The sequence below is a fragment of the Balaenoptera musculus genome, chromosome 2, assembly GCF_009873245.2.
Source record: "Balaenoptera musculus isolate JJ_BM4_2016_0621 chromosome 2, mBalMus1.pri.v3, whole genome shotgun sequence".
Taxonomy (NCBI): Eukaryota; Metazoa; Chordata; class Mammalia; order Artiodactyla; family Balaenopteridae; genus Balaenoptera; species Balaenoptera musculus.
Window position 1 is genome coordinate 174,342,066 of NC_045786.1, and position 27,832 is coordinate 174,369,897.

Genomic DNA, 27,832 nt, shown 5'->3' on the forward strand with positions numbered 1-27,832 from the left:
TTTAATTAATTAATTAATTTATTTATTTTATGGCTGTGTTGGGTCTTCGTTTTCTGTGTGAGGGCTTTCTCTAGTTGCGGCAAGTGGGGGCCACTCTTCATCGCGGTGCGCGGGCCTCGCATTATCGCGGCCTCTCTTGGTGTGGAGCACAGGCTCCAGACGCGCAGGCTCAGTAGTTGTGGCTCACGAGCCTAGTTGCTCCGCGGCGTGTGGGATCTTCCCAGACCAGGGCCCGAACCCGTGTCCCCTGCATTGGCAGGCAGATTCTCAACCACTGCGCCACCAGGGAAGCCCACTGTAAGCTTTTTGATAGGAGTTATTTTTTAAAACTTATTTTCTTCCTGTCTGAACAGGGAGGATGGCCCTTTCTTGAAAGTGCCACGGGCTCAGTCATTTCTTTTGTTCAGTGGCTGTTTGATGTGCCTTGGAGGGAGGAAAATGTTCTGGGCCTCTTCATGGCGTGTATCTCCTGGTATGCGTGGTGAGGCTCCTGGCTCTAGTACTGGATTCCATAGACAAACTCCAGGTTCTGTTTAAAACAGAAATTCTATGAGGACCTACTGTAGAGCACAGGGAACTCTACTCAGTACTCTGTAATGACCTATACGGGAAAAGAATCTAAAAAAGAGTGGACATATGTGTATGTATTAACTGATTCACTTTGCTGTACAGCAGAAACTGACACACCCTTTTAAATCAACTATACACCAGTAGAAATTAATTAAAAAATTCTGTTCCCATCATTAAGGTAATAATACTGAAACTCTTGTTTGCTGCTTCATACGTTCACTGCACGATGAGCAGTTATGCCCTTTGGGGAACATTTCTCTCTCCCACAAATAGTTTTCACTCTACAAATTCTTACAGTGATTGAAGAAGCCGTAGATAGTTATGTCCTGAAAAATGAACAAAAAGGGAACAGGAGTGAGAGGTGTCTTTGTTTTAAATCCACTTTGAGTTTGTTTCCATTTACCTTGTCTTATTAAACCCTGGGTAGATTGACACCATTTATGACATGGTTAGGATTTAAGACCAAACTGAGGCCAATTCAGAATGGTGTTGAAGTTAGCCAAGAGTAGGGAAAAATGCATAGTCAGAGTGTGTATTTTCTTTGGAGTGTGTATTTAGCTCCTACCTTGATTTTTTTTTTCTTTTTAATGGAAAAAAACTCACTCGAATAAATCTCCAAATATTAAGTTATGAACATTAGGTTCTTTGGATTTACTTTTAAGAATGGTATAGATTCTAGCACTTAATCATAGAAATAAATCTGACTAATGAATAGTTCCCTACTTTAATGAAATTCTGAGAGGTTGAATTTTATATATTAAATATTTTGCTATTTTAAATGAACATAATATTGGTTTAAATTATAGATTGGCATTGACTGTTTTTCTCTGAGTAGCTGTTACTAATGTTGTTAAACTAGTCCATTTCTTTTTTGCTCATGTAATCTAGAGCTTTTTTTTAATACTTTCCCTTAATGCTGGTTAAGATTAAAAATGAATCTCAGTGTTGGGATGAAGCACTGCTTTGTTTTCAAGCTGCACATTATTTTTTCCCTCACTGCCGTCTTCCCCCTCCCCCACAGAGAATGACTGATTCAGTGTTATATTGTAAAGATAAGATTCACATCAATCATTTATTTTATTCTATACAGTTTCCCTTTAGAATAAAAGCAAAGTTAATGTCAAAGTTAATTTATCGAATTTCATACTTGGTACTTTCATACAAATTTCATATTTCATATTTCAAAATAAAATGCCTTAGTTCCTGTTGGGATGTGTTTGAGGTATAAGAAAATACTTCAAACATTTTTTGAAAATATTTAGGAAACACTTTAGTTAAAAGCATACTGTTCAATGAAAACATTGCATTTTTAGAGTGGTTAAAAAAGGAACACTGTTTAAAACAGGCTACATCCACGGGAATTTTAACTTCTGATCTTGCAACAAAGAGTAGCATTAAGTCACATCACTTTCTCTTTTTCTTAATATTAAGGGTTCTGATACTAAGACTGTCAAAAACTCCTCTGGTTACAAGTAATTTAACTTGATGGGTAATAATATGGTAGGTTCCATATCCTATGTGAGAATGTTGGGAACCTGTTCTTTGTGTTTTTGTCTACGTAACTTGAAATAGTGGGTATTTCATCCTTGTCTGGACTCTTGGAGCTTTCTCCTGGGATCACGGAGCGAACAGGACAGGCTGTGCTCTGTGACTCTTCCAGGCCCTCTTGCTGACTGCCTTTGTCAGTACTACTTAAGAAGTCCTTCAGAACTTGCTTGAAGATGTAGACAATTTCCCATGGCAGTACATCATTTTCTGCCAGAACTTCTCGAAATCTAGAGGCAAAGCAGTTATCAGTATTCAATTCAGAAAATCTCTTTTGTCATAGCCCTTTGTCTCCAAAATTCAGCTTAGGTAATGTAACCATATAGTTACCCACCTTTTGAGTAAACTGCACATTGCTTTAAAATTATACTTCTAGTAAAGAAATTTCAAAAGAGACTTTAAAACATTTCCTAGCCAGTGAGATATCAACAGTTTTTTTTTTTGTCCGGCCCATCCTTAGTGATTTTGGTTGCTGGGTAGTTGATACACATGATTAAAAAATTTATATGATACAGTACGATTTCCAGTCTAAAGATACGAGGAGCTTAGACTTGATAGCAAATATCACAAGAAGAGAACGTAGTATTTTTACCTGCTGAGAATAGCTCCAGTTTGACAAGGTTGAACCTGTGAGCAAAGAACTTCAAGTTGTCTTTGTTCAGTAGCTGGGATGGTTGCGTGGGGATTCTGATAGTTTCTCAGCCAATTGTAATCCACACTTGTTTTTTTCACTTTTTGCTCATTTTCGATCTCTTGTATTAATCTCTCTCGTTCCTTTAGATGCCATTTTAATTCCCGAAGCAGAGTCTTTGTCACTACTTCTGAGTCAGGGTAGTGTGTGGATTTGTAGGAATTGTATTTTGGCCATTTCATCCAGCCAAAAAGTGGCATTTTTAGCCTATGGAAATATTCTCACTTGTTTATTTGCATAAAATATTATGGTTCTGATGAGCAAATATTTGTTTCTTTACAGTAACTTTGCCAGAAAAGTGCATGAATTTTTCACTGGTTAGATATACAGGTCAAAACAAGATTAGAATGGATTAAAGTCTTAATTTCTAACTAGGTCAGTGCCAAAAACCAGGCTTTGAAAATACTTTTATGTAGCTAAGGAGAAACGAAATGCAGTCAGATAATCTACAGACTGATCATTTTCTGAAAATACCACTAACACTTGCTATTAAAAGTTCTTAGGAGGCTTTAAAATATTAACATATAGGAAAGTGCTATCTGCAAACATACTTTTGACTTATGTTTTGTACAGAAAAGGTTTAAAGATTACCTGTGAAGTTGATGGATCCGACGTGGTGATGTTGCCAAAGAGTTTCCTGGAATTGGTGCTGAAGCTGTGCTTCACTCAGGCATACCTCCTCCTCCTGGATGTGTCCCCTGGTGAAAGAATGAGCCTCCTCCTTTACCCACTGAAACTGTATTTGAAATAACTAACCTTCTATGTTAGGAATGAGGTTGTGATGTCTTCATTTGGAGAGAATGCTCATTAATTCACCTTGTAAGTAAGCTAGAAGAAATGACAAAAATAACTTACTATTTAATCTTTACAAATTATATAATGGTTTGCCTTTTCAATGTAGCTCAGTGTATTTGAAAAAGATGCCGGCAGCTACAGATTCTTGTCCTAAATGCATTTAGACATGTCTTTGATAAAGAAATGAAGAAAGGTCGTCTGAAGCACCACAGATGTGCTGCCAGCTAAAGTGAAGACTGTCGCATGATGTGATGCTTTGCTGTGCATAGCTGCAGGTCACAGTTTAGTGCTGTATTTTTATGCCTGTAGAGCTCTAAAAATAACCATGTTGCTTTTATTCTTCAGCTTAACTTTGAGGCCGTTTAGAAGCCAGGTCACTGTCCCCTCTAATGAAAGCAGGAAAAGTAGATCAGACTTGACTATTTGCACAATATACATTCTGAGAAACCTCGTTACAATCGAGCAAAGTAGGCAAAGAATGCTGATATCAGTCATGTGTGAAATATTTAGTAAATGTTGTGTTCTGTACACATTTTGTTTTTCTTTCTAAATAGTATTTAAATTTGTATGTTTAAACAAGTTGTAATGCTAGAGGACAGTATATACACTTACGTAGATAACTTTAAAATATACTTTATAATCTCTAAAAACATGGTGATAAGGCAATAATAGATTAAGGTCAGAAAAAAAATAGAGACATGAGAACATATCAAGTTCACAACGAAATCTTATAGTTCATTATAGAAAATCATTTTCGTGTTTTCTTTTGGAGCTGAAAGTGAAACTTATACTCACAGTTTGGGCGAGTACCGATGTGTAATTGGTCTTTATTGTGCTAATTTTCTGTTCCCGAGAGGTGTGTGTCTTTGGTTTAAGCATGGACAGGTTCTTTACTCTCTAGTTCTGTGTTAAATGACTGTGTAGTGGCTTTCCCTTTAATAATATTTGTTTCTTCTGGTGCCTTTTCCTTCAAATGAACTGTGAAGAATAGACCTCGTTTACATCAGACCTGCATGTCATGCGTGATCAAGAGTGATGTGTGTGGTCAGCCTCCAGCTCCTGTTGCTTATATGTTAGAAAAACCCAGATGTCAGGATTCATCATCTGTAACTAGAAGGTTTTCATATTACGTTGTGTACAGTACTGTGAAAGGGAGGGGAGTAAAGTTTATCATGACAGAACGGCCCTACCTGATTTTCCACTGCAGTTATGGTGAGCCATGCTGCTTCTCCCTTTGAATAACCTCCTTGTCATTGCTTTAACTTTTAAATTTTTTGCCTCTGAAATGGTAACAAAAATATCAAAAATGTATTGGATATGGAGCATAAACCGACTTTCTGTTCCAGGCCCTCTGCAGCCTTGCCTATCCCTTCTTCCCTGGCTTGCTTTCTTGCTCTACCTGAGTCTGTCTGTTGCGTCAGCCAAGCCTGACTGCCCCATGCAGGCCGTGCTCCCTCCGGCACTTCAGCTTTGGTCACACTGACTCTCTCTTCTGAGATGCTCGTTTTTCTTTTCCACGTACCTGTACTGTAATTCTCGTATTTATTTATTTTTGCCTGTGTTGGGTCTTCGTTGCTGCACGAGGGCTTTCTCTAGTTGCGGCGAGCGGGGCCTACTCCTCATTGCGGTGCGCGGGCTTCTCATTGCGGTGGCTTCTCTTGTTGTGGAGCACAGGCTCTAGGCTTGCGGGCTTCAGTAGTTGCAGCATGCGGGCTCTAGGGCACATGGGCTTCAGCAATTGTGGCACATGGGCTTCAGTTGTGGCGTGCGGGCTCAGTAGTTGTGGCGCGCGGGCTCAGTAGTTGTGGTGTGCGGGCTCATTAGTTGTGGCTCGTGGGCTCTACAGCGCAGGCTCAGTAGTTGTGGCACACGGGCTCAGTAGTTGTGGCGTACGGGCTTAGTTGCTCTGCGGCATGTGAGATCTTCCCGGACCAAGGATCGAACCTGTGTCCCCTGCACTGGCAGGTGGATTTTTAACTACTGTGCCACCAGGGAAGTCCCTATACTGTAACTCTTTTTTTCAGGGCTCAGTTTCAATACCAACTAATTTTTTCTTCTGTCTGAGGGAAAAACATTTTTCCCTTGGCCCCCGTGCCCTGTTTCTTTGAACTCCGGTTTTATTTCTCTTTACTGTTAAACTAATAGTCCCTTATGACTAGGTTCTGTTCTGTCCTCCACTTATTTGCAGCTGTCATTAGCTCAGCAGATACTTTTGACTGTGCCGTGTCCTAGATGCAGGTTAGGGACTGGGGATGCAGCAGTGGACCAGACAGACCTATTCTCTGCCCTCATGGAGCCCTTCTTCTAGTGGGAAGATGAACCCGAGGACCCAAATCACCCAGTGCAGTGGTCATGATACACTCGAGGCCTCCCCAGTTCACTGTGGAGGTCAGGGAAGGCCTTTCTGGGTAGGGGCTGTCCTTTGAGCAGAGGTTTAAAGACCAACGAGGAAGCCACACAAAGCGCTTCATGCGGCCAGCTCCCTCCTCAGCTTGACCTATTAGCGCCTAGCTGGCTATTGAGACTCAAGTCTGACCTTAACAGAACTTTTCTTACACCTTGGCTCACATTCAGTGCATTTTCCTTTGATCTTCCTCACGTAAGCCAATTTTCCTAGTACTTAGTGTGTGCTACTTGTATTATTATACATTTTATTTTTTCTGTCCTATTTCCTGAGATTGTTAGATTGAAATAGAGCTCAAATGTCATTCTCTGATTACAGTAGTTCCCCTACTACCGTGTAGATAGAGAACAGAAATATTTGTAGATCAAGGTAAGGAAGTACCTTTGCATTAATCCTTCCTGTTTGTTGGGAGTATAACCAGATTAATGTTGGATTTTATTCGTCACACATTTTAGTAAGTTGAATACATGAATTATTTCTAATGAATTGCAACCTCATTAGGCTATTTTGTGTGGAAGACATAAAGCTTAAACTGTGAAGCAGTTAGGTTAATTTCTTTTTGGTCTTTGTCATGGTTTTCTAGGCTTTATCTTCTTAGCTGAACAGCAAAAAATTTTATGACTTGAAGTGAGATAGGATCATATCATTCATAATGTGTGTGTGTGTAAAAGTTTAAGATGTGTAAGGAAATACTTAAGTCTAAAAAGATAAAATTTTGGAATCTCGAAGGGCAGGCTAAGGAGCCAGGTTGTTTATATACAACTTGTATATATTTATGGTCAGGGGGCCTTTACAGTTCTCAGCAGCATTTGATTGCAATTAAAGGAAGATTTTTCATTGTGAGGGGACTAATATCTTTCTGTTTTTAATTCCTTTGCTACTGAATTCAAAGTTCTGAATTATTGGTTGGTTCTTTTTTTTTTTGGCTATTAAAGATGCAGTTAATATTTGAGAAACTGTGATGTTAAATTCCTTTTCCCAATATTATTCCCTCTTTAAAATACTCTAATTGAAACACACTAAGATGTACTTTTTCATGTTAAAAATCATATTCTATTGGGTTATCCATATCTTACTGACTTAAGAGAGTTCTTAGTGTACGTCTGCGTTCTGTGCTGCAGATGTTCACTCTAGAGTGACCGCTGTTCTTGCTCTTTAACCTTTATAGACATCGTTCATAGGTTTTATATTATAGTTTAGTTCAGTTTGTTGATATTTTCCTTTTTTGACTTTTCCTTTCTTGTGTTTTTGTTTAAGCCCTTCTTTACTTCAAAGTTATAACATACAGAAGAAGATCAGCTTTTTAGGCTTAAAAAAATAAGTACCCCTGGGTGTTGAGTTGGTTTGAAATTGATTTGAGGTTGGTTTGAGGTGTAGGGGTCCCCAAATTGGATAACCATTATTCAAAGTAAGTAGTCATTGTTCCACCCAGGAGATTTTCCTGATTCCTCGTATGCCCAGTAACTGTGTGGCATATCCTGGGTATTTTGAATATTATATTATATTATGGGACTCTGGGTCTTGTTTAAATCCTGTGGGGAATGCAGCTGACCAGCTGTGTTCAGGCTGCAAGTTCCAGCCAGCTTCCTATGGGCAGTGGATTCAAGGTCCCTCTGGTTTTCAGAGCCTTTGCAGGGCTGTCTGGATCTGTCCTGCACTGTGCCATCTAGTGGCCGTCCTGTAGCTCAGTTCTCAAAGTCTGTGATGGGCTGTTTGGGGTCAGGGCACGCCTGCCAGCCCAGGGGTGTGCCCAGCAGTTCCTAAAGGTTCTCAGGTGTCTGCAGTCTCCCTGGTGCTTTCCCAGCCCAGGGCCTCCCTTTTCTGGTCCTCTGGCCAGAAGACAGGGGCTTTGTTGCCCTGCTCTGCCAGGCACTTCCTGCAGTGATGTCTGCCTCCCAGGCCAAGCAGTGGGAGAGCAGAGAAAGAAAAAAGGCAGTGAGAGTTTGCCCCACCCTCTTGTAGAGGGAGTTTCCCTCCCTCGGAGTTTGATGCTCCTGCCGCACCTGGCTTGTGAGAGAATGGAGAAAAGAAAAATGTAAGGTGTGCACTGCCCCCGTTTTGAGTATTTGGAGTCCCCTTTCCTGCCCCCCAGGGCACAGCTAGAGCTGGTGCTGGGGTCCTGTGCCAGTGCCACGTGCATTTTGTAGCTCGGGAGTTCAGGTCGGGCCACCAGAGATAAAAAATGATGAGCTTCTGCCGCTGGTTTGGTGCTCTGAATTCTGGCCTTCTTCCCTGATCTGCCTCTTACTCTTTACTTGTTAAAGTCCTCCAGCAGCTGCTCGGGCATTCTGCCCGGGGGTTACAGCTTCATTCTGTGGGAGGCACAGGGTGCAGCGTGCTTACGCCATCTTACTGGAAACGGGAACCTTGGACTCATTCTTGACTCCTTTGTTTTTTTCAGACCCCAGGTCTAATATGTCAGCATATTCTATGGGCTGCACTTTCACTGCTGCCACTCTAGTCCGAACGATGTCATCTCTGGCCTTGGTTTTTATGCTGGTCTGTTAGGTGGTCTCTCTGCTTCTGCTGTGTCTGAACCCCCATCACCCCACCCTACTTCACCCAGTCAGAGCCATCCTGGTAAAATAGGAATCAGATATTTTTATTGCTCTGTCTATGCTCAAAACCCATCTCACTCAGAGCAAAAGCCAAAATCTTTAAAATTAGCCCGTGCCAGTCCTCTGGTACCCGCTCCCCAACCCCTGGCTCTTCCCCGTACCTCTGCCCACCGCCCAAACCTCTTCTGGGCTTTCTCTGCTGCAGCCACACGGGTCTCTTGTCCTCCCTGGCCTTTTGCCGCAGGGGTCCTGCTCTCCTGTGAATGTTGCCCTTACAGAGCTGCCCAGTCCTTCTCTTTCTTCTGATCTTTGCCTGTGTGTCACCTTATCAACATGCAACCCTCCTCGCCCTGTCTCTTCTCCGGCCTTATTTTTCTGTATTTTATTACTGTCTGACATACTCCATGCTTTACTTTATTTCTCGTCCCCCAGCTAGACTGTAAGCTCCATGAGGGCAGTCTGCTCACTGCTTTAGGTACTTAGGACAGTGCCTGGCATGGAGTTGGCCCTTAATTATTAATTTGTTGAGTGACTTAATGAGTAAATATCAGGTAAACAGTAACCAGAAGTATGCTGATATGACTATAAATATCAGGCAGAAGTAGATTTTAATGCAAATAGCGTTTTATTAAAGTAAACCTAAAATTTCAAGAATTGGTATCATACTGATAGCAGTGCATTTACATTAGACATTGATAACAAAGAGTATTAAATTGATAGCATATTTTGCATATCATAGCAATTGCCTTTTTTTTCCACTTAATGTTTCGGACATTTTTATCTATTAGCACGAATATAGCCATAACATTCTTTAAAAATGATACATATTAAGTAAGAGTATGCCATAGTTTAGCTTGTCCCTCTGTCATTCATTTTTTTCCAGGTTTTAACCACCACGGGTGTCAGGAAAAGGTATCGTCTCCTTGGAGGGTCCTTTATACCCTTGCCCTGTTTTATTTTCCCTTCGTATCCCCGATGAGCATCTTGCATGTTTGTTCTGCGTCCTTCAGTGGAATGCTGGTTTTGTGAGGGCAGGGGCTTTGTTTTGTTTACTGCTGTATCTCTGTGCCTAAGACAGTGCCTCACACGTGCTAGGTGTTCAGTAAGTATTTGCTGAATGAATGAGTGCTTTGTTGGGGAGGAAGAAAACTTTCTTCTTCTAGGTTCTTCTGGCTGGTCTAAAAATTAAATTGACATGAGACAGATTAACAGGAGAAAATAAAATTTAATTTCACATGTTCAGGAACCCCACATACCTGAGAGGGTCAGAGACCCCACATACTGGAGAGGTTCAAAGACAGAACGGTAAAAGGAGGTATATATGACATCCTGAACTAAGGAGTGGGAGAGGGGCCAGGGGCTTCCAAGGACAGAAGGGTCTTTTTTTTTTTTTTTTTTGGCCCCATCGCATGGCTTGCAGGATCTTCCGGGTCAGGGATTTAACCTGGGCCCTCCGCAGTGAAAGTGCAGAGTCCTAACCACTGGATCGCCAGGGAATTCCCCAGGAGGGTCATTTATAGGATGATAAGAAGGAGAGCAGATGTTTGGTAATTAGATGTTGGCCTTGCTGTATAGATGGGGCTCTCTATATATGCACACACACACACACATATATTCTTTTCCATTATGGTTTACTACAGGATATTGAATATAGTTCCCTGTGCTATACAGTAGGACCTTGTTGTTTATCCATTCCATATATAATAGTTTGCATCTGCTAACCGCAAACTCCCAATCCTTCCCTCCCCCAGCCCTATCCCCCTTGGCAACCACAAGTCTGTTCTCTATGTCTGTGAGTCTGTTTCTGTTTCATAGGTAAATTCATTTGTATCTTATTTAATTTTAATTTATTTAAAAATTTTTTTATTTTATTTTATTTTTTTCTGGCCTCTACAGAGTGTATTAAAAGCAGCACGTGAGGTTAACACATACTTTCACTGAATAAACATTACCTAGATATAACAAAATTCTATTTCGCTTTGAAATATCTTTTACATAGGTGACTATACATGTTTTATTACATGCACCACAGTGTGTGAATCCCATTTTTAGTGCAAGAACTTCTGTACTTATTTACATATACATGTAGGACTCTTAGAAACGTCTTTTATATGTGCATCTTTAAAAAGTATATGAATTGCAGCACATATCCTTTAACTGAGAAAACACTACCCAGAGGCAATAAATTCTACCACTCTTAAAAACGTCTGTTACACATTTAACTTTGCATAGTGTCTTACATGCACCAAAGTGTGGACATCATACTCTTAATTAAGTAACTGTATGTTTTCACATGTACAGCCAAAATTCTTATAAATATCTCCTATACCTGAGATTTTACAGAATGTATGAAATGCAGCATATGCGGTGAACATTCTTTTGATGAAATAACACTTCTTGGATGTAACAAAATTCTATCACCTTAAGAAACATCTTTTTTAAACAAACATTTTGTATCATATTTTAGATTCCGCATATAAGTGGTATCATATGGTATTTGTCTTTCTCTTTCTGACTTCACTTAGTATGATAATCTCTAGGTCCATCCATGTTGCTGCAAATGGCATTATTTCATTATTTTTATGGCTGAGTAGTATTCCATTGTATATAAGTACCACATCTTCTTTATCCATTCATCTTTTGATGAACATCTGGGTTGCTTCCATGTCTTGGCTATTGTAAATAGTGCTGCAGTGAACATTGGGGTGCATGTATCTTTTCAAATTAGAGTTTTCATCTTTTCCGGATATATGCCCAGGAGTGGGATTGCTGGATCATATGGTAGCTCTATTTTTAGTTTTTTAAGGAACCTCCATACTGTTCTCCATAGTGGCTGCGTTTTGGAAAACAGCCACTTTACGGTCCCACCAACAGTGTAGGAAGGTTCTCTTTTCTCCACACCCTCTCCAGCATTTATTATTTGTAGATTTTTTGATGATGGCCATTCTGACTAGTATGAGGTGATACCTCATGGTACTTTCGATTTGCATTTCTCTAATAATTAGCAATGTTGAGCATCTTTTCATGTGCCTCTTGGCCACCTGGATGTCTTCTGTGGAGAAATGTCTACTCAGGTCTTCTGCCCATTTTTTGATTGGGTTGTTTTTTTTTGATACTGAGCTGTGTGAGCCATTGGTATAGTTTGGAAATTAAGCCCTTGTCTGTCGCATCATTTGCAAATATTTTCTCCCATTCTGTAGGTTGTCTTTTTTTTTTTATGGTTTCCTTTGCTGTGCAAAAGGTTGTAAGTTTGATTAGGTCCCTTTGTTTATTTTTGCTTTTATTTCTATTGCCTTGGGAGACTGACCTAAGAAAACACATTGCTACGATTTATGTCAGAGGATGTTTTGCTTCTGTGCTCTCCTGAACCTGTAGCATCTTGACCTCCTTTAGTTCAAAATAATCCTCATACAAAAGTGACACATTTTGGGGAGGCTCGTTCTGAACCCCTACAGCTCCCATATGTGTCTTTGCATGTGCTTCCTTGTCTGCAGGTGCGAATACTGCCCTTGGGGAAGATACTGAGGAAAGAAGTGTCGGCTGGCGGGAGATGTGTTCAGAGGTTAATAGGACAGGTCATAGTGCTCTGCAGAGTAACCGCTTGTACCCATCTGCCTCCCTCTCCTCGTAACCTAAGCATAGTTGTTCTTCTTGCCAATTCAGAGGGTGGAAAAGGTTTCTCATTGTTTTAATTTGCATCTATTTGGTGACTGACTGTGAATTTGAGTGTATTTTCATTTGTTTATTGACGATTTGCAGTTTTTCTTATAGGACTTAATGAAAAAGTAACTATTCAAGAATTCTGCTAGCATGTGGGAATTTCTTAGCTTTTTGTAAACAGTATACTAACTTTTAATATTCTTTGCAGGCCACTGAGCCAAAAGAGCTCAGAGACGGAGTATATTAACAAATACAGAAAACTTGAAGCACAAGAGTTTGATATGTATGGCAGTGGTCGTTCAACCAGTGGGCCAGGTAAACGAGTATCTTTAAATATCATAAAATATGATATGTGAGTTGTTCACATGTTAAAACATTAACTTCTTAAAAGTCTTTAAGAAATGTATTTTGATCAATAAAGAATCCATATTGCTTGTTAATTCAGGATTTTGGGGGGATGAGTATATGATAGATTATAAATTGTGAGTGTGTGATGTGTTGTGAGTTGCTCATGTTTTTCTCTCTTAAGTATAGTGTCTAAATAGTCTGTCCTTTGGAAGACTAATAACGGTCCCTGACCTTACTATTAATTAGAATTACTTAAAATTGTTATTATAATTTTAATAATAATACATTATTATAAAATTATTTTATTGTTATTAAAATTATAATAGTTTAAAAAATAATAATCATATTAAAACAAAAATTTAAATAGTACATAAATGTATACAATAAAAGGTGAAGATCCTTCTTAACCTCTCCTCCTCCGAAGGAGGAGATACAAGGATACAGCTGTTCAGAGTTTAGGTTTAAGCTAGTTACTTTCTGTGAGTATGCACTTTCTTTTAGTGAGCTGACTGTCTTATTAGCATTAGGCCATATTCATATGACAGAAGTAAGTTTTTGATTTTTTTGCTTTATAAAAGGTTATCCGTCACAAACTTCCTACCTGACTTCCTAGTCAGGAAGTTCTGCCTCCTTTCTTTCTACCCTGTGTACTTATGCTGGGACTTAGGGACAGAAGTTGGGGTTAGAGTAATATTTTCCAGCCTTTTTGAAAATTATGAAATATAGTCCATACGTAAAAGTATACTAATCCTTATTCTTCTTGGTATTTATTTGGGCTTCTTGACAATATAAAATATTGGTATCCTTCATCAATTCTGGAAAATTCTGAGCCATTATCTATGCCCCACTCTCTCATGCAGTTTTGTATTTTTCATTTTTTTGGTCACTCTAGTATATGCAGGTTAATTTCTCATTGTTTATCTTTCTCCTAAGGCAGAAGCAGCTTTGAATTCTTTGTCTTCCTCTCTGTGTTCTTGGCTTACTATAGACTTTGGCCTGGTGTTTCCTCTCTCTCTTGCCAAGCTTTCGGTTTTTTAAAGATGATGTTTGTATATTTCATCTAGCATCTTTAGTTGTCCTCAGAAGGAATATTTGTGTGAACAGCCCAGTACCTTATTACCAGAAGTGATAGTTCAAAGTGATAGTGTGTCCTTTGATTCAATATTTACTTATTCTAAGAAAAGTACAACGTAGTACGTGTAAGAACATTTATTGCATCGTTGCTTATTTATGGGAAGCCTTAGAAGTCTCTTAAATGCCAGTGAACAGAGGCCTGGTGATTTTTATCTGTGTAGGGGAGTGTGTGGACTTTGATAGAAGCCTGAAATAGCTATGTGTTATTGTGGAAAGACATCTGTCATTTAATATTTCCTTTTGGGGAAGTGTGTTAGTTTTCAGATGACTCTTGATGATGTGATCCTTCTTGTTACGGGCTTAGTTGCTCCACAGTATGTGGGATCTTCCCGGACCAGGGCTCGAATCCATGTCCCCTGCTGGCAGGCGGATTCTTAACCACTGCGCCACCAGGGAAGCCCCAGCAAAGGTATTTTGAATCAAAGTATTTTAAACTGGATATAACAAAATTTTCATGTTGAAACCTTGGGGCTGGACTGGAATTAGAGGTACCAGTGCGATCTCACAGTTTTAATGTAAATAGAATAGGGATAGAAATAGCTGTGTGTACACACACACACACACACACACACACACACACACACACACACACACACACACACACACACACACACACACGAGAGAACCTCATCTCTTCCCCACAGGCACTGCCGCACTTCAAAGCATGGAGCGGCACCTCCTGCTTCCTGCGGCCCCTCTCCTCCCTCACATCCCCATCCGTGCATCACCTGGTCCTGTCCGGCCATCCCACGACCGGCTCCCCACTCTATGCCGTCACCCCAGTCGTCAGTCCCCATCCAGTCTCGCCTGGACTTCTCCTCATGTCCATGCTGGCCCCCACCAGTCCAGTCTCTCCAGAATTACCAGAGCGGTCTTCTCCAAACACTGACCTCACCCCTCGACATTCCCCCACCCGCACACACTCATGCCAAGGTGAACCGAGAACCTTCAACAGCTTCCCCTTGCTCTGAGTATTAAAGCTAAAATTCTTAGTCACGGCCCCAGGCCCTGTCACCAGTTGGGCCTATATCTCATCCAGCCTCATCCAACACAACCGCATTCGTCCTCTACTGCTCCTGTGACACGTGATCCCAACCTTAGTAGCTTAAAACAACACACACTTACGGTATTCTCTTACAGCTCTGAACGTCAGAGGTCCAAAAGCAGTGTGGGCTAAGATCCAGAGGTCTGCACAGCTGGTTCCTTCTGGAGGCTCTGGGGAAGAACCCATTCCCCACCTCTTCAGCTTCGAGAAGCCGCCCGCACTCCCTGGCTCACTGCCCCCTCCTTGTTTCACTCCGGCTTCTGTCCTCACATCTACGACTGACTCCGCTAAGAGCCCTGCGATTACACCAGACCCACCCACACAGCCCCTCCACCTCAAGCTCCTCAGCTTAATCTGTAAAGTTCCTTTCACCATGTGATGCAGCACAGTCACCACATGTTCTGAAGAGGAGGGTGAGGGTCTCTGTGGAGGGCTGTTATTCAGTCTCCAACTGACCCTGCCCACCCACACCCCAGGCTTTCTCCTATTACAGGCCCTCTGCACACATTTTCCCCTCCCCTGATCCCCAAACTGTCTAGGTAACTTCTGTAACATCTATTCATCCTTCAGCTCCAAGCTCAATTGTTACTTTCCTGATACCCCAGCTCAAGTCAGAAACCCTTGTCCTAAGTCCCCAGAGAGTTTATCTTTCAGAGCATTTACCTCCAAAAGCATTTATTTGTGTAACTACATGATTAAATGATAATCTCTGTAAGGGGCGGGACCAGGTCTTTTTAACTTATATTCTCATTGCTTCACACCGTCCCTGGCACACACCTTGATAAACATTGGTCGTTGAGTGAATCCTCCAAGTGCACTCAAAGCTATGTGACTGCCTAGTGAAAAGCTCCAAATATATTAAGATGCCATGGACAGAGAAAGCAAATAGCAGTTTCAAATATGAATCCAAATCAAAAGTTACAAGAGCAGACACTTGCACTTGCAGGCACTCATTTGTAATCTAGCCACCTCCACACAGTGGCAATCCCTATGGCATGCTCCAGGACCAGCAGTGGTGTGCTTGAGGTTTGTATATGTGAGTGACCAGGTGATGCACGGATGGGGATGTGAGGGAGGAGAGGGGCCACGGGAGGCAGGAGGTGCCACTCCATGCTTTGAAGTGCGGCAGTGCCTGTGGGGAAGAGATGAGGTTCTCGTGTGTGTGTGTGTGTGTGTGTGTGTGTGTGTGTGTACACACAGCTGTTTCTATCCCTATTCTTTCTATTTACATTAAAACTGTGAGATTGCACTGGTACCTCTAATTCCAGTCCAGCCCCAAGGTTTCAACATGAAAATTTTGTTATATCCAGTTTAAAATACTTTGATTCAAAATACCTTTGCTGGGGCTTCCCTGGTGGCGCAGTGGTTAAGAATTCGCCTGCCAGCAGGGGACATGGATTCGAGCCCTGGTCTGGGAAGGTCCCACATGCTGCGGAGCAACTAAGCCCGTGAGCCACAACTACTGAGCCTGCGCTCTGGAGCCCGCAAGCCACAACTACTGAGCCCACATGCCACAACTACTGAAGCCCGTGTGCCTAGAGCCCGTGCTCTGCAACAAGAGAAGCCACCGCAGTGAGAAGCCCATGTACTGCAACGAAGACCCAATGCAGCCAAAAAAATAAATAAATAAATAATAAATAAATAATAAATTAAAAAATAATAATTAAAAAAATACCTTTGCTTTTGGCGTGATACAGGTGTTATTTCATCTATATAACTGTTTTAAAAAATTATTTCTAAGTAGAAATCCAAGAACGCACATTCCGTGAATTTCTGTGAATTACATTAGAATATTTTATATAGTTTAAAGTAAATCATTTTTTAAAAATTGAGATTTAGTAGCATTTCTGAACAGCTTGACCTTGGTTCCAAGCTGTGGACTCCTGCAGGGTTTCTGTTGTTTTCATATAGCAGTTTTGAATTTGTCCTGGGATGGTGTCCTTAGTTGTGATTAACTGCCACAGTGCTACCTCCCTTTTAATTTGGTGATATTTTTGGTGGTTGTTTCCATCCCTTTGATAGCTTTTCTTTTGAGTTTAAGAGAATGGCCTGTATGGAGTTTTCAATAACTGAGAAGGGAAATATTCAAATTAAGTTTAATTTTGTATTTGGAATACCAACCCATACTTGGAGAAAGTGATATGTAATTATTTTGAAGATTTAATTTTATGCTTAAATGAGCAATGTAGTAATTAAACTTATTTTCTGTAGTATACAGTGTCTAGATTTTATGATAAGAAATGTTATTATGTTCTCCAGTTAAAATCCATTATACACTGTTTGGAACCCTGACTCCTGAATTTTTTTGGTTAGATTTTATATTTGAGAAACTAGCAATTTTCATGGTTTCCAGTTTTTTCCAGTTCATGTGAGATATTTTAATGTTAATAACCTTGGATAAAGAGATAACAGGAAAATAAAATTTGAGGTTGAGGTACTTCTCATATCACTTTTGGATTACACTTTGCTGTATGTGGTTTGTTGATTTGCGTTAAATTACCCATTTTCTTTTCTTTGAGAACTTACCTGTATTATTTTCCTGGCCTCCTCCTTTGATTTGGTTGCTGCTGCACAGGTGAAAGAGCTGCACAGCCGTGAACATGTCTTTTGCTTCCTGTCTTCCCTCTGGCGGTGGATGTGGAGGCTGGACTTGATTTACGCTCGGTTGGCTGCAGCCAGTGACCTAAAAATGTCAGCCTGTGTTTCCTGTTAAACAGAGAGAGGGCTGTGGTTTAGACAATACAGTTAGGACTTCTGCAATTCTTTTCTTGTAGCATTTCTGTCTTTAAGCAGCAACCTTCAAAATGTGTGTAATCAAGGAATGTAAGTCACATCAGTGTTGTCAAAGTGGTGGCTCGTTTAGCAGCACCGTGAGCCACGGGTGCAGGTTCTGAGCAAAAAATACAGCTGCTGCCTTTCTGTCTTTCTAAAGAGTCTGTGTCACCTCTCTTCCCCGTGCAGGCCTTGTCCCTCTCACCCTGCGTCCCACTCCCTGTCACTGCGTCTCCCAGCGGTGTCACAGCTCAGGAGCTCCTCCCTCTGTCTCTCCTCGTTTGTTTGGAGTCTCATCCCTTCCTTTTGTGTTAAGAAGGCCTATTATTGATTGATAAGCCTACCAACACCAAGAATGGGAAGGTCGCTATTTTTTCCCTATTTATGCATATATCATCTCAGTCCTTGCATTTGTAGACTGGCCTGGGTACCCAGCCATCATTTAGAATTCTAAATAATTTAATAAAATCTTGGAACCATTTGTAAGTTAGGAACTGTTCACACATTGAGTTTTTTTTTGTTTTTTTTTTTTAATTTATTTTTGGCTGCGTTGGGTCTTTGTTGTTGCACACGGGCTTTCTGCAGTTGCGGCGAGCGGGGGCTACTCTCGGTTGCGGTGCGCGGGCTTCTCATTGCGGTGGCTTCTCTTGTTGTGGAGCACGGGCTCTAGGCGCGAGGACTTCAGTAGTTGTGGCACGTGGGCTCAGTAGCTGTGGCTCGTGGGCTCTGGAGCGCAAGCTCAGTAGTTGTGGCGCACGGGCTTAGTTGCTCCGTGGCATGTGGGATCTTCCCAGACCAGGGCTTGAACCCCTGTTCCCTGCCTTGGCAGGCGGATTCTTAACCACTGCGCCACCAGGGAAGTCCCACACGTTGAGTTTTGCTACATGTTTTGAAGGTAGTATGGTTAAATTAAAGGGCTTTTTAGCTGAGAGTGCTTCTGGAAGGGGTGAGATTGAGCGCAAGTATACCAGTGGGAACACAGGACAGCGTCAGTGATTGTGTTTCTTAAAAGCTAAGTGGAGCAACGGAAGGAGAGTGAGATGTGAGAGTGGACAGAAATGCACGCTTTGGAGTTTGGCGGTCAGTAGTGAGGAGACTAGAAGGTTAGAAAGCTGTTGAGGGCAGGACTTAGAGAACTTTCCCCCGAAGTCAGTGCCGCGATGCCCTAGAAGGAACTCTGCTTCCAAAGAGAAGCTGTTTTTGCTTTGAGAGAGATCAGAACGGTCTCCTCTGTTCTTAAAATTCAGAACAAGTACTGCACATCTTGATTCAACTGTAGGAAAATAGCCATATTTTAATTATATAGTTAGACCGATTTTGAAACTGAGAGTATGTGTAGGGGAAAATGTAGGAGAGCAAAAGCAAAGCATGGACACGTGTGTCAAGTGGGAAGGGTGATGGCAGAACAGAGGGAGAGGCTGGGGCAGAGAAGCGAAGGGCTGGGAGGAACAGGGAGGGGGGCATTGAGGGGAGACCTGGGGAGGGAGCCAGCTCAGTGCTGAGTTGGGAGAGACAGGGAAGCTTTCAAAGTTTACTTTGGAAGTCAAACTTCCTTCCCAATAGAAGTCTGTATCCTGTGAATTTTGATGATTTGTCAAGAGTTTGTGGCATCCGGAGTGTAGTGCGTGTATGTACAGGAGGATGTTCAGTAACAGGGCTGGGCAGAGCTCCCCAGGGTGTGTCTTTCTTTTTTTCTTTAAGTAATAAATTTATTTTATTTTATTTATTTATTTTTGGCTGTGTTGGGTCTTTGTTGCTGCTTACGGGCCTTCTCTACTTGCAGTGAGCGGGGGCTACTCTTCGTTGCAGCGCACGGGCTTCTCATTGCGGTGGCTTTTCTCATTGTGGAGCACGGGCTCTAGGTGCGCGGGCTTCAGTAGTTGTGGCATGCGGGCTCAGTAGTTGTGGCTCACAGGCTCTAGAGCGCAGGCTCAGTAGTTGTGGCGCACGGGTTTAGTTGCTCCGCGGCAATGCGGGCTCAGTAGTTGTGGCTCACAGGCTCTAGAGCGCAGGCTCAGTAGTTGTGGCGCACGGGTTTAGTTGCTCCGCGGCATGTGGGATCTTCCCAGAGCAGGGATCGAACCCACGTCCCCTGCATTGGCAGGCGGACTGTCAACCACTGCGCCACCAGGGAAGCCCCCCAAGGTGTGTCTTTGTCAGAGTAAAGTTGTCCCTTCCAGGGTGCTTGTTCCCAAGGTATCCTTAGGGTGTTTGGTTGTCTACTACTGATGTATTTTAGTAGCAAGGAATGAACACTTAACAAATTGGTGTGAAATTTCAAGTAAAAGTTTGTTCTTTAAGCTAATCATTTTTGTGCCATTGTCAAGTGATGAGTACTGTGCTCTGCAGATCTTTTATCTTAGCAGGTAGTGCTGAGCCTACAGCACTGATTGCTCTCACGGAGGGTAAGGTGGTGCTCAGCTTGTATAAGTTATTAGCAGTGGGTGCTAAGGGAATTTTCTAATTACCCTGCTCACAGCGTTAGCCTGTAGAATGTGTATTTGTGTGTGTGTACAGCTTGCTGTATATATAGATAAAACAGTAGGTTGTCTACCTTGTCTTTTTTCATATAAGAAATAGCATTGTATTTGTTTTGTCTGAATCCAGGTCCAAGGCCACCTTTAGCTAAATCAAGCAATGTGATGTGCATCCCAGAGACAACTTATAAATATCCTGATTTGCCTATAAATCGATGTAAGGAAGAGGTAAAATTATTTTTGTCATAATGTAATTTTGTTGTTTGACTAAATGCCGGCGACCCAGCCCTTGGTTTCTGGTCTGAAAGTGATGAGGTGCTGGGCAGGCACCCCGGGGAGGTGGTTTTGTGTAATAAGCGTGTTGATGGCCTTCCTTTCGGCTGTGCTTCATTTGTTCAGCCTTCCCCTGAGCTCATCTCCTCATATTTAATTATTCATCTAGTCTTCCCTGCTCTGAAATAAGTGTGAGTAAACACCTGCTGGGCCCCAGGAGAGCTGCTTCTTGAAATACCCACTGCCCAGACTTTTTAGAAAGCAAATAATGCCCTCAGCCGCAGTCTTCTCTAGCATTCCACTGGGTTTTCTTTACACTCTGCCTGGTTTGTTTGCCTGGTGATTGATCAGTCATTGATACATTATTTTAAGAACAATGTTGGGCAGTATAGCAGCAGGATGATTACACTTTTAATTAGTTACATGTTATTAAACATGGGTAAAAGTAAGCGTATTGAAACCTTAATTAACTATACTAGTGGAAGAAGTGGTTATAGATAAGACTAAACTGTAAATGTTCTAAATTTAATTTTTATTTTGCTTTAGATCGAATCATGCAGCTTTTGTAGAGTAGATATACTTTATTAATTTTTAAGAGGCCAATATTCAAATTAATTTGTATTCCCTGACCACAGCAATTGCTAGAGTGATAAGAGCTTACGCATGTTTAGGGTGGAGGTGGGGGGTGGTGGGGAGAAATTGGGTTGGCGTTCTAGAGCTGCTCCGTACGGTCTGTACGTGGAACAGTAGAAGTTAATTGTTTAAAAATGTGTCTGAAGAGTTTCAAATGAGAATTTAAAGCCACTTGAGTGTAATAACAGCTGTGTTTTCATGTTTCTCAGTAGAATTACACGGAGGTTCATTACAAAATTTTAAAATAATAGAAATTTAGACTTAGCAAGAGCTATAGAAATTCATTTTGGTGTTTTCATATTTATAGACGAAGAAATTGAGACATAGGGCTCAGTGAACTTGGCCTGAATTTCTGTGGCAATTAGTTATTGTTCACAGTGGTCAAATTGGTTTCAAATTCAGCAACCGTTAGTAACCTTCTTTCTCTCGTTTGTGATGCTTAGGTGGTTAGGTAATAATTTAACTTTTAAGGATGAAAAGAAAATAAATTCTGAAAGTCTTCCTGAGATAAAGCTTTTGGATCATAGGTAATACTTTATTACATCATTGTTAAATTTGTGGCAATTGTGAAGGTTTTTTTTTTTTTTAAATCCTAGGTCGTTTCTTTGATAGAAAGTAATTCTGTGGTAATCATACACGGTGCCACTGGTAGTGGTAAAAGTACTCAGCTCCCGCAGTATATCTTGGATCATTACCTCCAACGCTCTACCTACTGCAACATTGTGGTCACCCAGCCGCGGAAGATCGGGGCCAGCAGCATCGCCAGGTGGATCAGTAGAGAGCGCGCCTGGGCCCTGGGTGGTCTGGTGGGCTATCAGGTGAGACTGAGAGAGGGAGCCATCTCGCTCTTGGTTAATTTTTTCTTTTAATTTATTTTTTGGTCATGCCACATGGCATGTGGGATCTTAGTTCCTCGACCAGGGATTGAACCCACGCCCCCTGTGTCGGAAGCGCAGAGTCTTAACCACTGGACCACCAGGGAAGTCCCTCTTTGTTAATTTTTTATTTTATGTAAGTTGATGATAAGATGTGATTATTTTCTGCTGGAAAAGAAAATGAAATCAGTTGCTTATAGAGAAGAATTATGGCATAATTTTAAAAACAGTGAATCTCTGAAGTTCTTGAAACTATTGATAACTTTAGTTTCTTTCTCAGTTGAATAGAAAAGAAGTGAGAATGCTCAGACTTGAGAATGACTTTTATAAAATTTTATCTATTAATTATATCTTTATGTTGAAGATGTCTTCATACATAATCATTTTAACATAAAAATGATATGGGAAGTACGACTAGATAGGCCAATCTCTTCCCCCATCACCAAAAAAGAAGAAGAAGAAGGAAGAAAAATCAACTTGAGAATTTCAGTTTTAATTTAGGCCCTATATTTTTTGTGATATACGATAATTTTTTTTCCCTTTCTTACCTTCATTATGAAATGAACATAGCATTTTTTGGTAGTTAAATGTGAACCATTTAAACTGAAAATTTTCTCCTTTCTTTTTTCCTTCCCCAATTTTAGGTAGGGTTGGAGAAAATAGCAACAGAAGATACCAAGTTAATTTATATGACAACCGGCGTGCTGCTTCAGAAAATAGTTAGTGCCAAGAGTTTGATGGAATTCACGCATGTCTTCATTGATGAAGTAAGTGCTCTGCTCTTATGTTCATGTTCCTATTTGATAAGAGAGCACAGTGCAAGTTACTTGTAACGTGTCAAAAAGTACTTTGGGTCTATATCTGCTTATTCTACTTAGAATGTTGATTTTCTGTTTTTATACTTTGCTCTTACTTCCCAAATGTGGGTGGGGATGTTGAGGACTGTGAAAAGATTCCTTGTTTAGAGCAGGGGTTGGCAGACTACAGCCCTCAGGCCAAAGTTGGCCCCTGTTTTTGTAAGTAAAGTTTTATCGGCACACAGTTTTGCTCTTTGTTTACGATTGCTGGTGTTCTACAGAAGAGATGAGTAGTTGGGACAGGACCATATGTTCCGTGAAGCTGGAAGTATTTGCCCTCTGGCCTTTTACAGGGAAAGGCTGCTGACCTTGGTTTAGAGTGTTAGCCACATCAGACAATTAAAAGAACTTTAATTGTCTGTAGGTATTTTTAGTGCCTTACAGATACTTTCCATCTAGTAAAACAAGGACCATAATATCTTTTAAGAAAATGAATAAAGTAAATAGATGATATTGATCTATTCACTTTTCTAAAAAAACTCTAATAAAGTATTGTGAACCCTGTCTTTGTGCCAGTCTTAGCTTTCTCGACTTTTCTCAGTAAGGATGGAATATTTAATTGATTTTGATTTGATTCTATTCTGTTCTATTTAGGCCGCGCAATGCGGCTCGTGGGATCTTAGTTTCCTGACCAGGGGTTGAACCTGCGCCCTCTGCAGTGAAAGCGCCGAGTCCTAACCACTGGACCACCAGGGAATTCCTGATTTTGTTTATAGAGTTTTTTGAGGTGGGGAGATGCTGTGTTCAAACAGTTTTCCAAGGAGCTTTGGAAATGCCTCTACCCCTAACTCTTGAGTTTTAAACCTCATCAGTAATTATGCCTTGAGAAGCTTTACTTATTTCTTGTGGCATTAGAAACATCAGCAAATAAATAGGATTAGTGGGAGACTGTGAGGTGGGGCTGGAGTACCTGATAGAGGCTGGAATGAAACCCCCTGAGCAGCCCTTTAGGGAAAGGTCTCTCCATTCTCTTGATATGTGTGTGATCAGTATAATACCGAAACATACTGTCAATGGAAATAATCAGTAAACAATCTATAATAGGAATAGAAAAGAGTGTTATTTGAGCCAAACTGAGGACTATAGCCTGGGACACACAGATTAAAGAAGCACTTGAACTGTGTTCTGCTGGACTACAAAATGGGGGGCTTATAAAGGCAAAAACTGAAAAATACAAGTTGTTTGTTGAGAATTAGGATTGGAGCTGGAGAGAAGTAAGGGTGCTAGTTAAGCAAGCATTGGTTGGGGTCTGAAATGGTTGCATAATTATAAGCGGAGACCTTGAGACCGTAAGGTTGCAGTTGGCAGCTGCTGGCAGATACTGTATTGAGAATGGCTGAAGGTGTCCTTGAGTCTGATACAGTTCAGAAAATTCAGGTTCCAAGTGATGCAGGAACGTGTCTGAAACCACATCCACAAGGGCCACCCGGCTCCATTCTGGATGCCTGAACCATAGTCACTCCATTTTTATGTTTAAATGCATTCTCTTCTTTAATGGTTAAAGCAGATGCACAATGCCTGTGTGACAGGCCACAAAACAAGGCTGTTCTAATTAGCATAAAGTCCAGGCATGTCATGTATAAGGCAGAATGACTTCCCCACACCTCAGTATGTGACAATTTCTTCCATTGATACTGCAGGTAAAGCTGAGTGGGTGCATTTACTAGCCTGTGTACATTTACTTGGTTTTAAATTACTGTTGGTTGTTTGGGAGAGTAAAAAAAGGTGGAAAATATGTTGTTATTCTTTGCAATACAGTGTGATGTGCAGTATGGTTCATAATTTTTCTTTATGACTTTTGGCAGTTTTGAGTGTCTTTAGGTAGTGATGAAATTCAAACTTAGGCAGTATGCCCAAAGGTGGTATTATAAAGTCCACATTAGTTACCGTTTGTTGCTGAGCCTTTTACTGAGGCCTCCAGATAGCATGGTGTTGTGGGGTAGTTCACTCCAGAGCTCTACTTCTCTTGCCTCCATTTATTTCTGTAGATCCAGCAACTCTCTGACTGTGTTAGGAGGTGTCTTTGCACACACACGCCTGAGTGGCGTGGACGTGCCCATGCACACTGCGTTACTGGGTGCATTCCTTCCTGAAGCTGCATGATGGTAGCTGAACGCAAGTCGGCTACACTGTGCAGGAGCTTGTCCTACAGGGGAGCGCCTCGTCACTCGGTTACACGAGCAGCTTCCTGCTCTACCACCGTGTCCCCAGCTCCTCGTAGGTGCTCTAATAACTATTTGCTTAACAAATTAATGGGTTGGATAGACCTGAAGTTTCAGTTTTACAAAGAATTTTGTTCCTATTGTTCAGGATGATTTGAATTTCAAAAGAAATCTAAGAAGTTGAAGATGGCCAGGCAGTTGAAAATGGAATGATCATGTCCTTAACTTCTTAGCTCTTGAAAAAGAATAAACTAGCTTCAGGTGAATCATTCGTTTAGTAAACATTTTTTGAGTACTTGCCTCATTAGGTGCTGAGGTTGTAAAGATGCAGAAGTTGTAGTTTCTGCTCTCAGCCACTCTGCTGGGGAGACACATATCTACTGAGATATGTGTAATTATGGGCAACGCAGAAGGGCCTGGGGCAGGGAGAGGACTGTGGGCATCCTGGGATACGGGGTGAGTGGGGTCCTCAGGGCAGGAGGGGGAGGCAGCCCGGCCTCCAGCAACTGGGAGAAGCCGGGTTGTGTGAAGTCAGAGCTCTGGAGGCTGTAGTGGTGGTGTGGAGGCCAGGGGAGTCTCAGCGCTAAGGAGAGGTCACTTTGGGGCTCTTGCCTGAGCACAGCCTTTATTTTTCTTGCTTAAGTACGCGAGGCAGGATGTTTGTGTTGAGGAAGTGCTCTGGGGTTTGGTGATAGAACGAAATGAGAGTTAGATTAATAAGGTGTCTGTTAGGGTTTCCAGCCGTTATGCAGGAACGTTAAATACTTTCCAGCTGCTGGTTTTTTTTTCTTTTCTCTGTACTCTTTCTGTCCATACCTGCTTCAGTGGGAAGTGCGGCCGGGAAGGAGCCGGCTAGAGAATAAACAATGGAGCCTTTCGCCTGGAGGAGAAGGGAGCCCCCTCTTTCAGACTCAGTAGTTAATCTCTCCACTTGGGCAGAGAAATGTCCCAGAGTAGAATCTGCTGTCCCCTTGTGCCTTGGGGAGCCCGACTAAGTGTAGAGAAATGGCCACACGTGACTTAGCCCTGGGTGTTGGCTGGTTCGGGGCAGGCCCTCGGGGTGGCTCGGCCAGGAGGGCGCTGTCTGAGCAGCAGGCCCCCGGGGGACCCCGCAGCCCCATTTCCCCGGGTGCTACCGCGGGGCTTCCTATTGCCCTCAGCTCCTCACCCAGCCCTGCGCTACCTGTTCCTGACTGAGCCAGCTCTTCCCGAGCCCACCCTGTGAGCTCCAGCCTGCCAGGCAGGGGGCACTGCTGCCCGGGCATAGCCACCGCCCTGCACTCCCTTGCTGAAGTAGTAGTGTAAATACGCCCATGCAGAGGGGTGCTGTGGGCCGGGAGCGGCAGAGGGAGGCTGGTCTGCTGCTCCTCGGTGGTGGGACGCTTTGTGTTGTCACAGTGGGCAGGGCTGAGAGTGCTAAACATTCCTCTGTCCAGATGCCAGTAGGGCCCTACAGAGAAGCACGGGGGGCTGGGGGGCACAGTGACGCACACGCCTCTTGTGTGTGCTCTCTGGTTTGTGGGCCGCCGTTCTTTGCTTCCTCTTAACCAGGAGTGATAGTTTCCTGAGGGACGGCGTTTAGCGCAGAGACTTAGTCCCCAGGCCCCTAGGCGCACCGTTGAACCCCTTTCCCTCCGGTCACTCAGCGGTGCCGTGTGCCTTCCCACGTGGGGTGCCCCCTTTCTATTTTGCAGGTACATGAGCGAACTGAAGAAATGGATTTCCTGTTGTTGGTCGTCCGCAAACTTCTAAGAACAAATTCACGTTTTGTGAAGGTAAAGTTGATTTCATGAGTAACTGAAATATTTAGGGTTAAGATTTATTATTTAGTTTTGTTTCTCTTTATTTTAATAGAAACGGTTGAAAGCAGTGACTCTTAAAATTCATTGTCTTGTGTAGCCCTCCAGACCTTGCTAGGAAGCTGGCTAAAGGGCGTTCTCGTATGATCAGACTGTGGAGTCCTTTTTGGTTATTATGTTGCATTAAATTGTAAAATATTCTCCAGGCTGCAGAAAATGATCTGATAATAGTTGACTCTAATGAAATGCTGGGTATTAGAGCACTGCTTTTGGTTGAATAGGTACCATAATCTGAGGGTGTGTGACTATATCTGTAATCTCTGTTTTAAAAGTAGCACTGAGTCACATTGAAGTTTGAGAATAGTTATATGCACTGTTATTATAGGAGACTTGAGTTAGGAGCTAACTGAAAGTCCGTGGCAATGGTAAACATTGCTTACATTCTATTTGAACAAAAAGGGCAAAGAAGTGAACTAGGCCAAAATAGCAAAAGGTTTGTAATTATTATGCAGTTTAGACATAGGTCAATCCAGCCATGCTAAGTAGGAGTCTTTCAGAAGCAGCAGTGATTGGGTGCATGTCATTCATTATATAAAGGAACTATGGAAGGATTTGCTGTTATTGGAAAACAGATGCCCTCTAAATCATGACATATTTTGTCTTCAAGTGTTTCATTTCTCTGTCCGTTTAGGGAGACATTCCCACCCTGCCCCAAGGTAGGGACATCTACCTTAGGACGCTCACAGTCTCACCTGGTGGGTGCTGACTAAATGGAACCCGCAATTTGCAATAAGTTGTCTTATTGCTTGAGATGACTATAAAATGAATGAGAGAATTTGGCTATTTCATTCCTTTTTTTGAATCTTAAAGATGACATTGAAGGTTGTTCAACAAGTCCGGACCTTTCTTTTTCTTTTTTTTGGCCATGCCATGGGGCATGTGGGATCTCAGTTCCCTGACCAGGGATTGAACCTGTGCCCCCTGCATAGGAAACGTGGAGTCTTAACCACTGGACTGCCAGGGAAGTCCCCGGAATCTGGACCTTTCTTTTTTTTTTTTTTTTTAATAAATTTATTTATTTTTGGCTGTGTTGGGTTTTTGTTGCTGTGTGCAGGTTTTCTCTAGTTGTGGTGAGCAGGGGCTACTCTTTGTTGCAGTGCGCGGGCTCCTCATTGTGGTGGCTTCTCTTGTTGCGGAGCACGGGCTCTAGGCACGCGGGCTTCAGTAGTTGTGG

The 27,832-nt window shown here is 42.0% G+C and overlaps 2 protein-coding genes across 6 annotated transcripts in view; one reads left to right on the forward strand and one right to left on the reverse strand.

Moving 5' to 3' along the window:
- Nucleotides 1–1,641: 1,641 nt before the first annotated feature.
- Nucleotides 1,642–3,837, reverse strand: RD3L (retinal degeneration 3 like). Of its 2 annotated transcripts, XM_036844126.1 has the most exons (4): nt 3,662–3,837; nt 3,398–3,504; nt 2,708–3,013; nt 1,642–2,345 (listed from the first exon to the last, which is right to left on the reverse strand). In XM_036844126.1, the coding sequence occupies exons 3-4, from the start codon at nt 3,004–3,006 to the stop codon at nt 2,048–2,050; spliced, it is 597 nt and encodes a 198-aa protein (XP_036700021.1). In that variant the 5' UTR covers nt 3,007–3,013; nt 3,398–3,504; nt 3,662–3,837; the 3' UTR covers nt 1,642–2,047. The 2 variants fall into 2 exon arrangements, with proteins under 2 accessions (XP_036700021.1, XP_036700020.1); XM_036844125.1 differs by having other exon boundaries at nt 3,398–3,837.
- A 22,381-nt stretch (nt 3,838–26,218) lies between these two features.
- TDRD9 (tudor domain containing 9) overlaps nt 26,219–27,832 on the forward strand; it is a 75,227-nt gene continuing 73,613 nt past the window's right edge. For 2 of the 4 annotated variants that reach the window (XM_036844120.1, XM_036844123.1), the window contains exon 1: nt 26,224–26,574. In XM_036844120.1, the coding sequence (XP_036700015.1) occupies nt 26,515–26,574 (60 nt within the window). In that variant the 5' untranslated portion in view covers nt 26,224–26,514. Of the gene's footprint in view, nt 26,575–27,832 lie in introns of all 4 variants that reach the window. The other 2 variants (XM_036844124.1, XM_036844122.1) reach the window with 2 other exon arrangements.

What these genes read in the sequence shown, in the direction of transcription:
- RD3L (XM_036844126.1), bottom strand. Translation starts at nt 3,006, where the DNA reads ATGCCACTTTTTGGCTGGATGAAATGGCCAAAATACAATTCCTACAAA. An exon ending in ACTGGAGCTATTCTCAGCAG is followed by an intron (nt 2,346 to 2,707) that starts GTAAAAATACTA and finishes CTTTGCCTCTAG; the next exon opens with ATTTCGAGAAGTTCTGGCAG.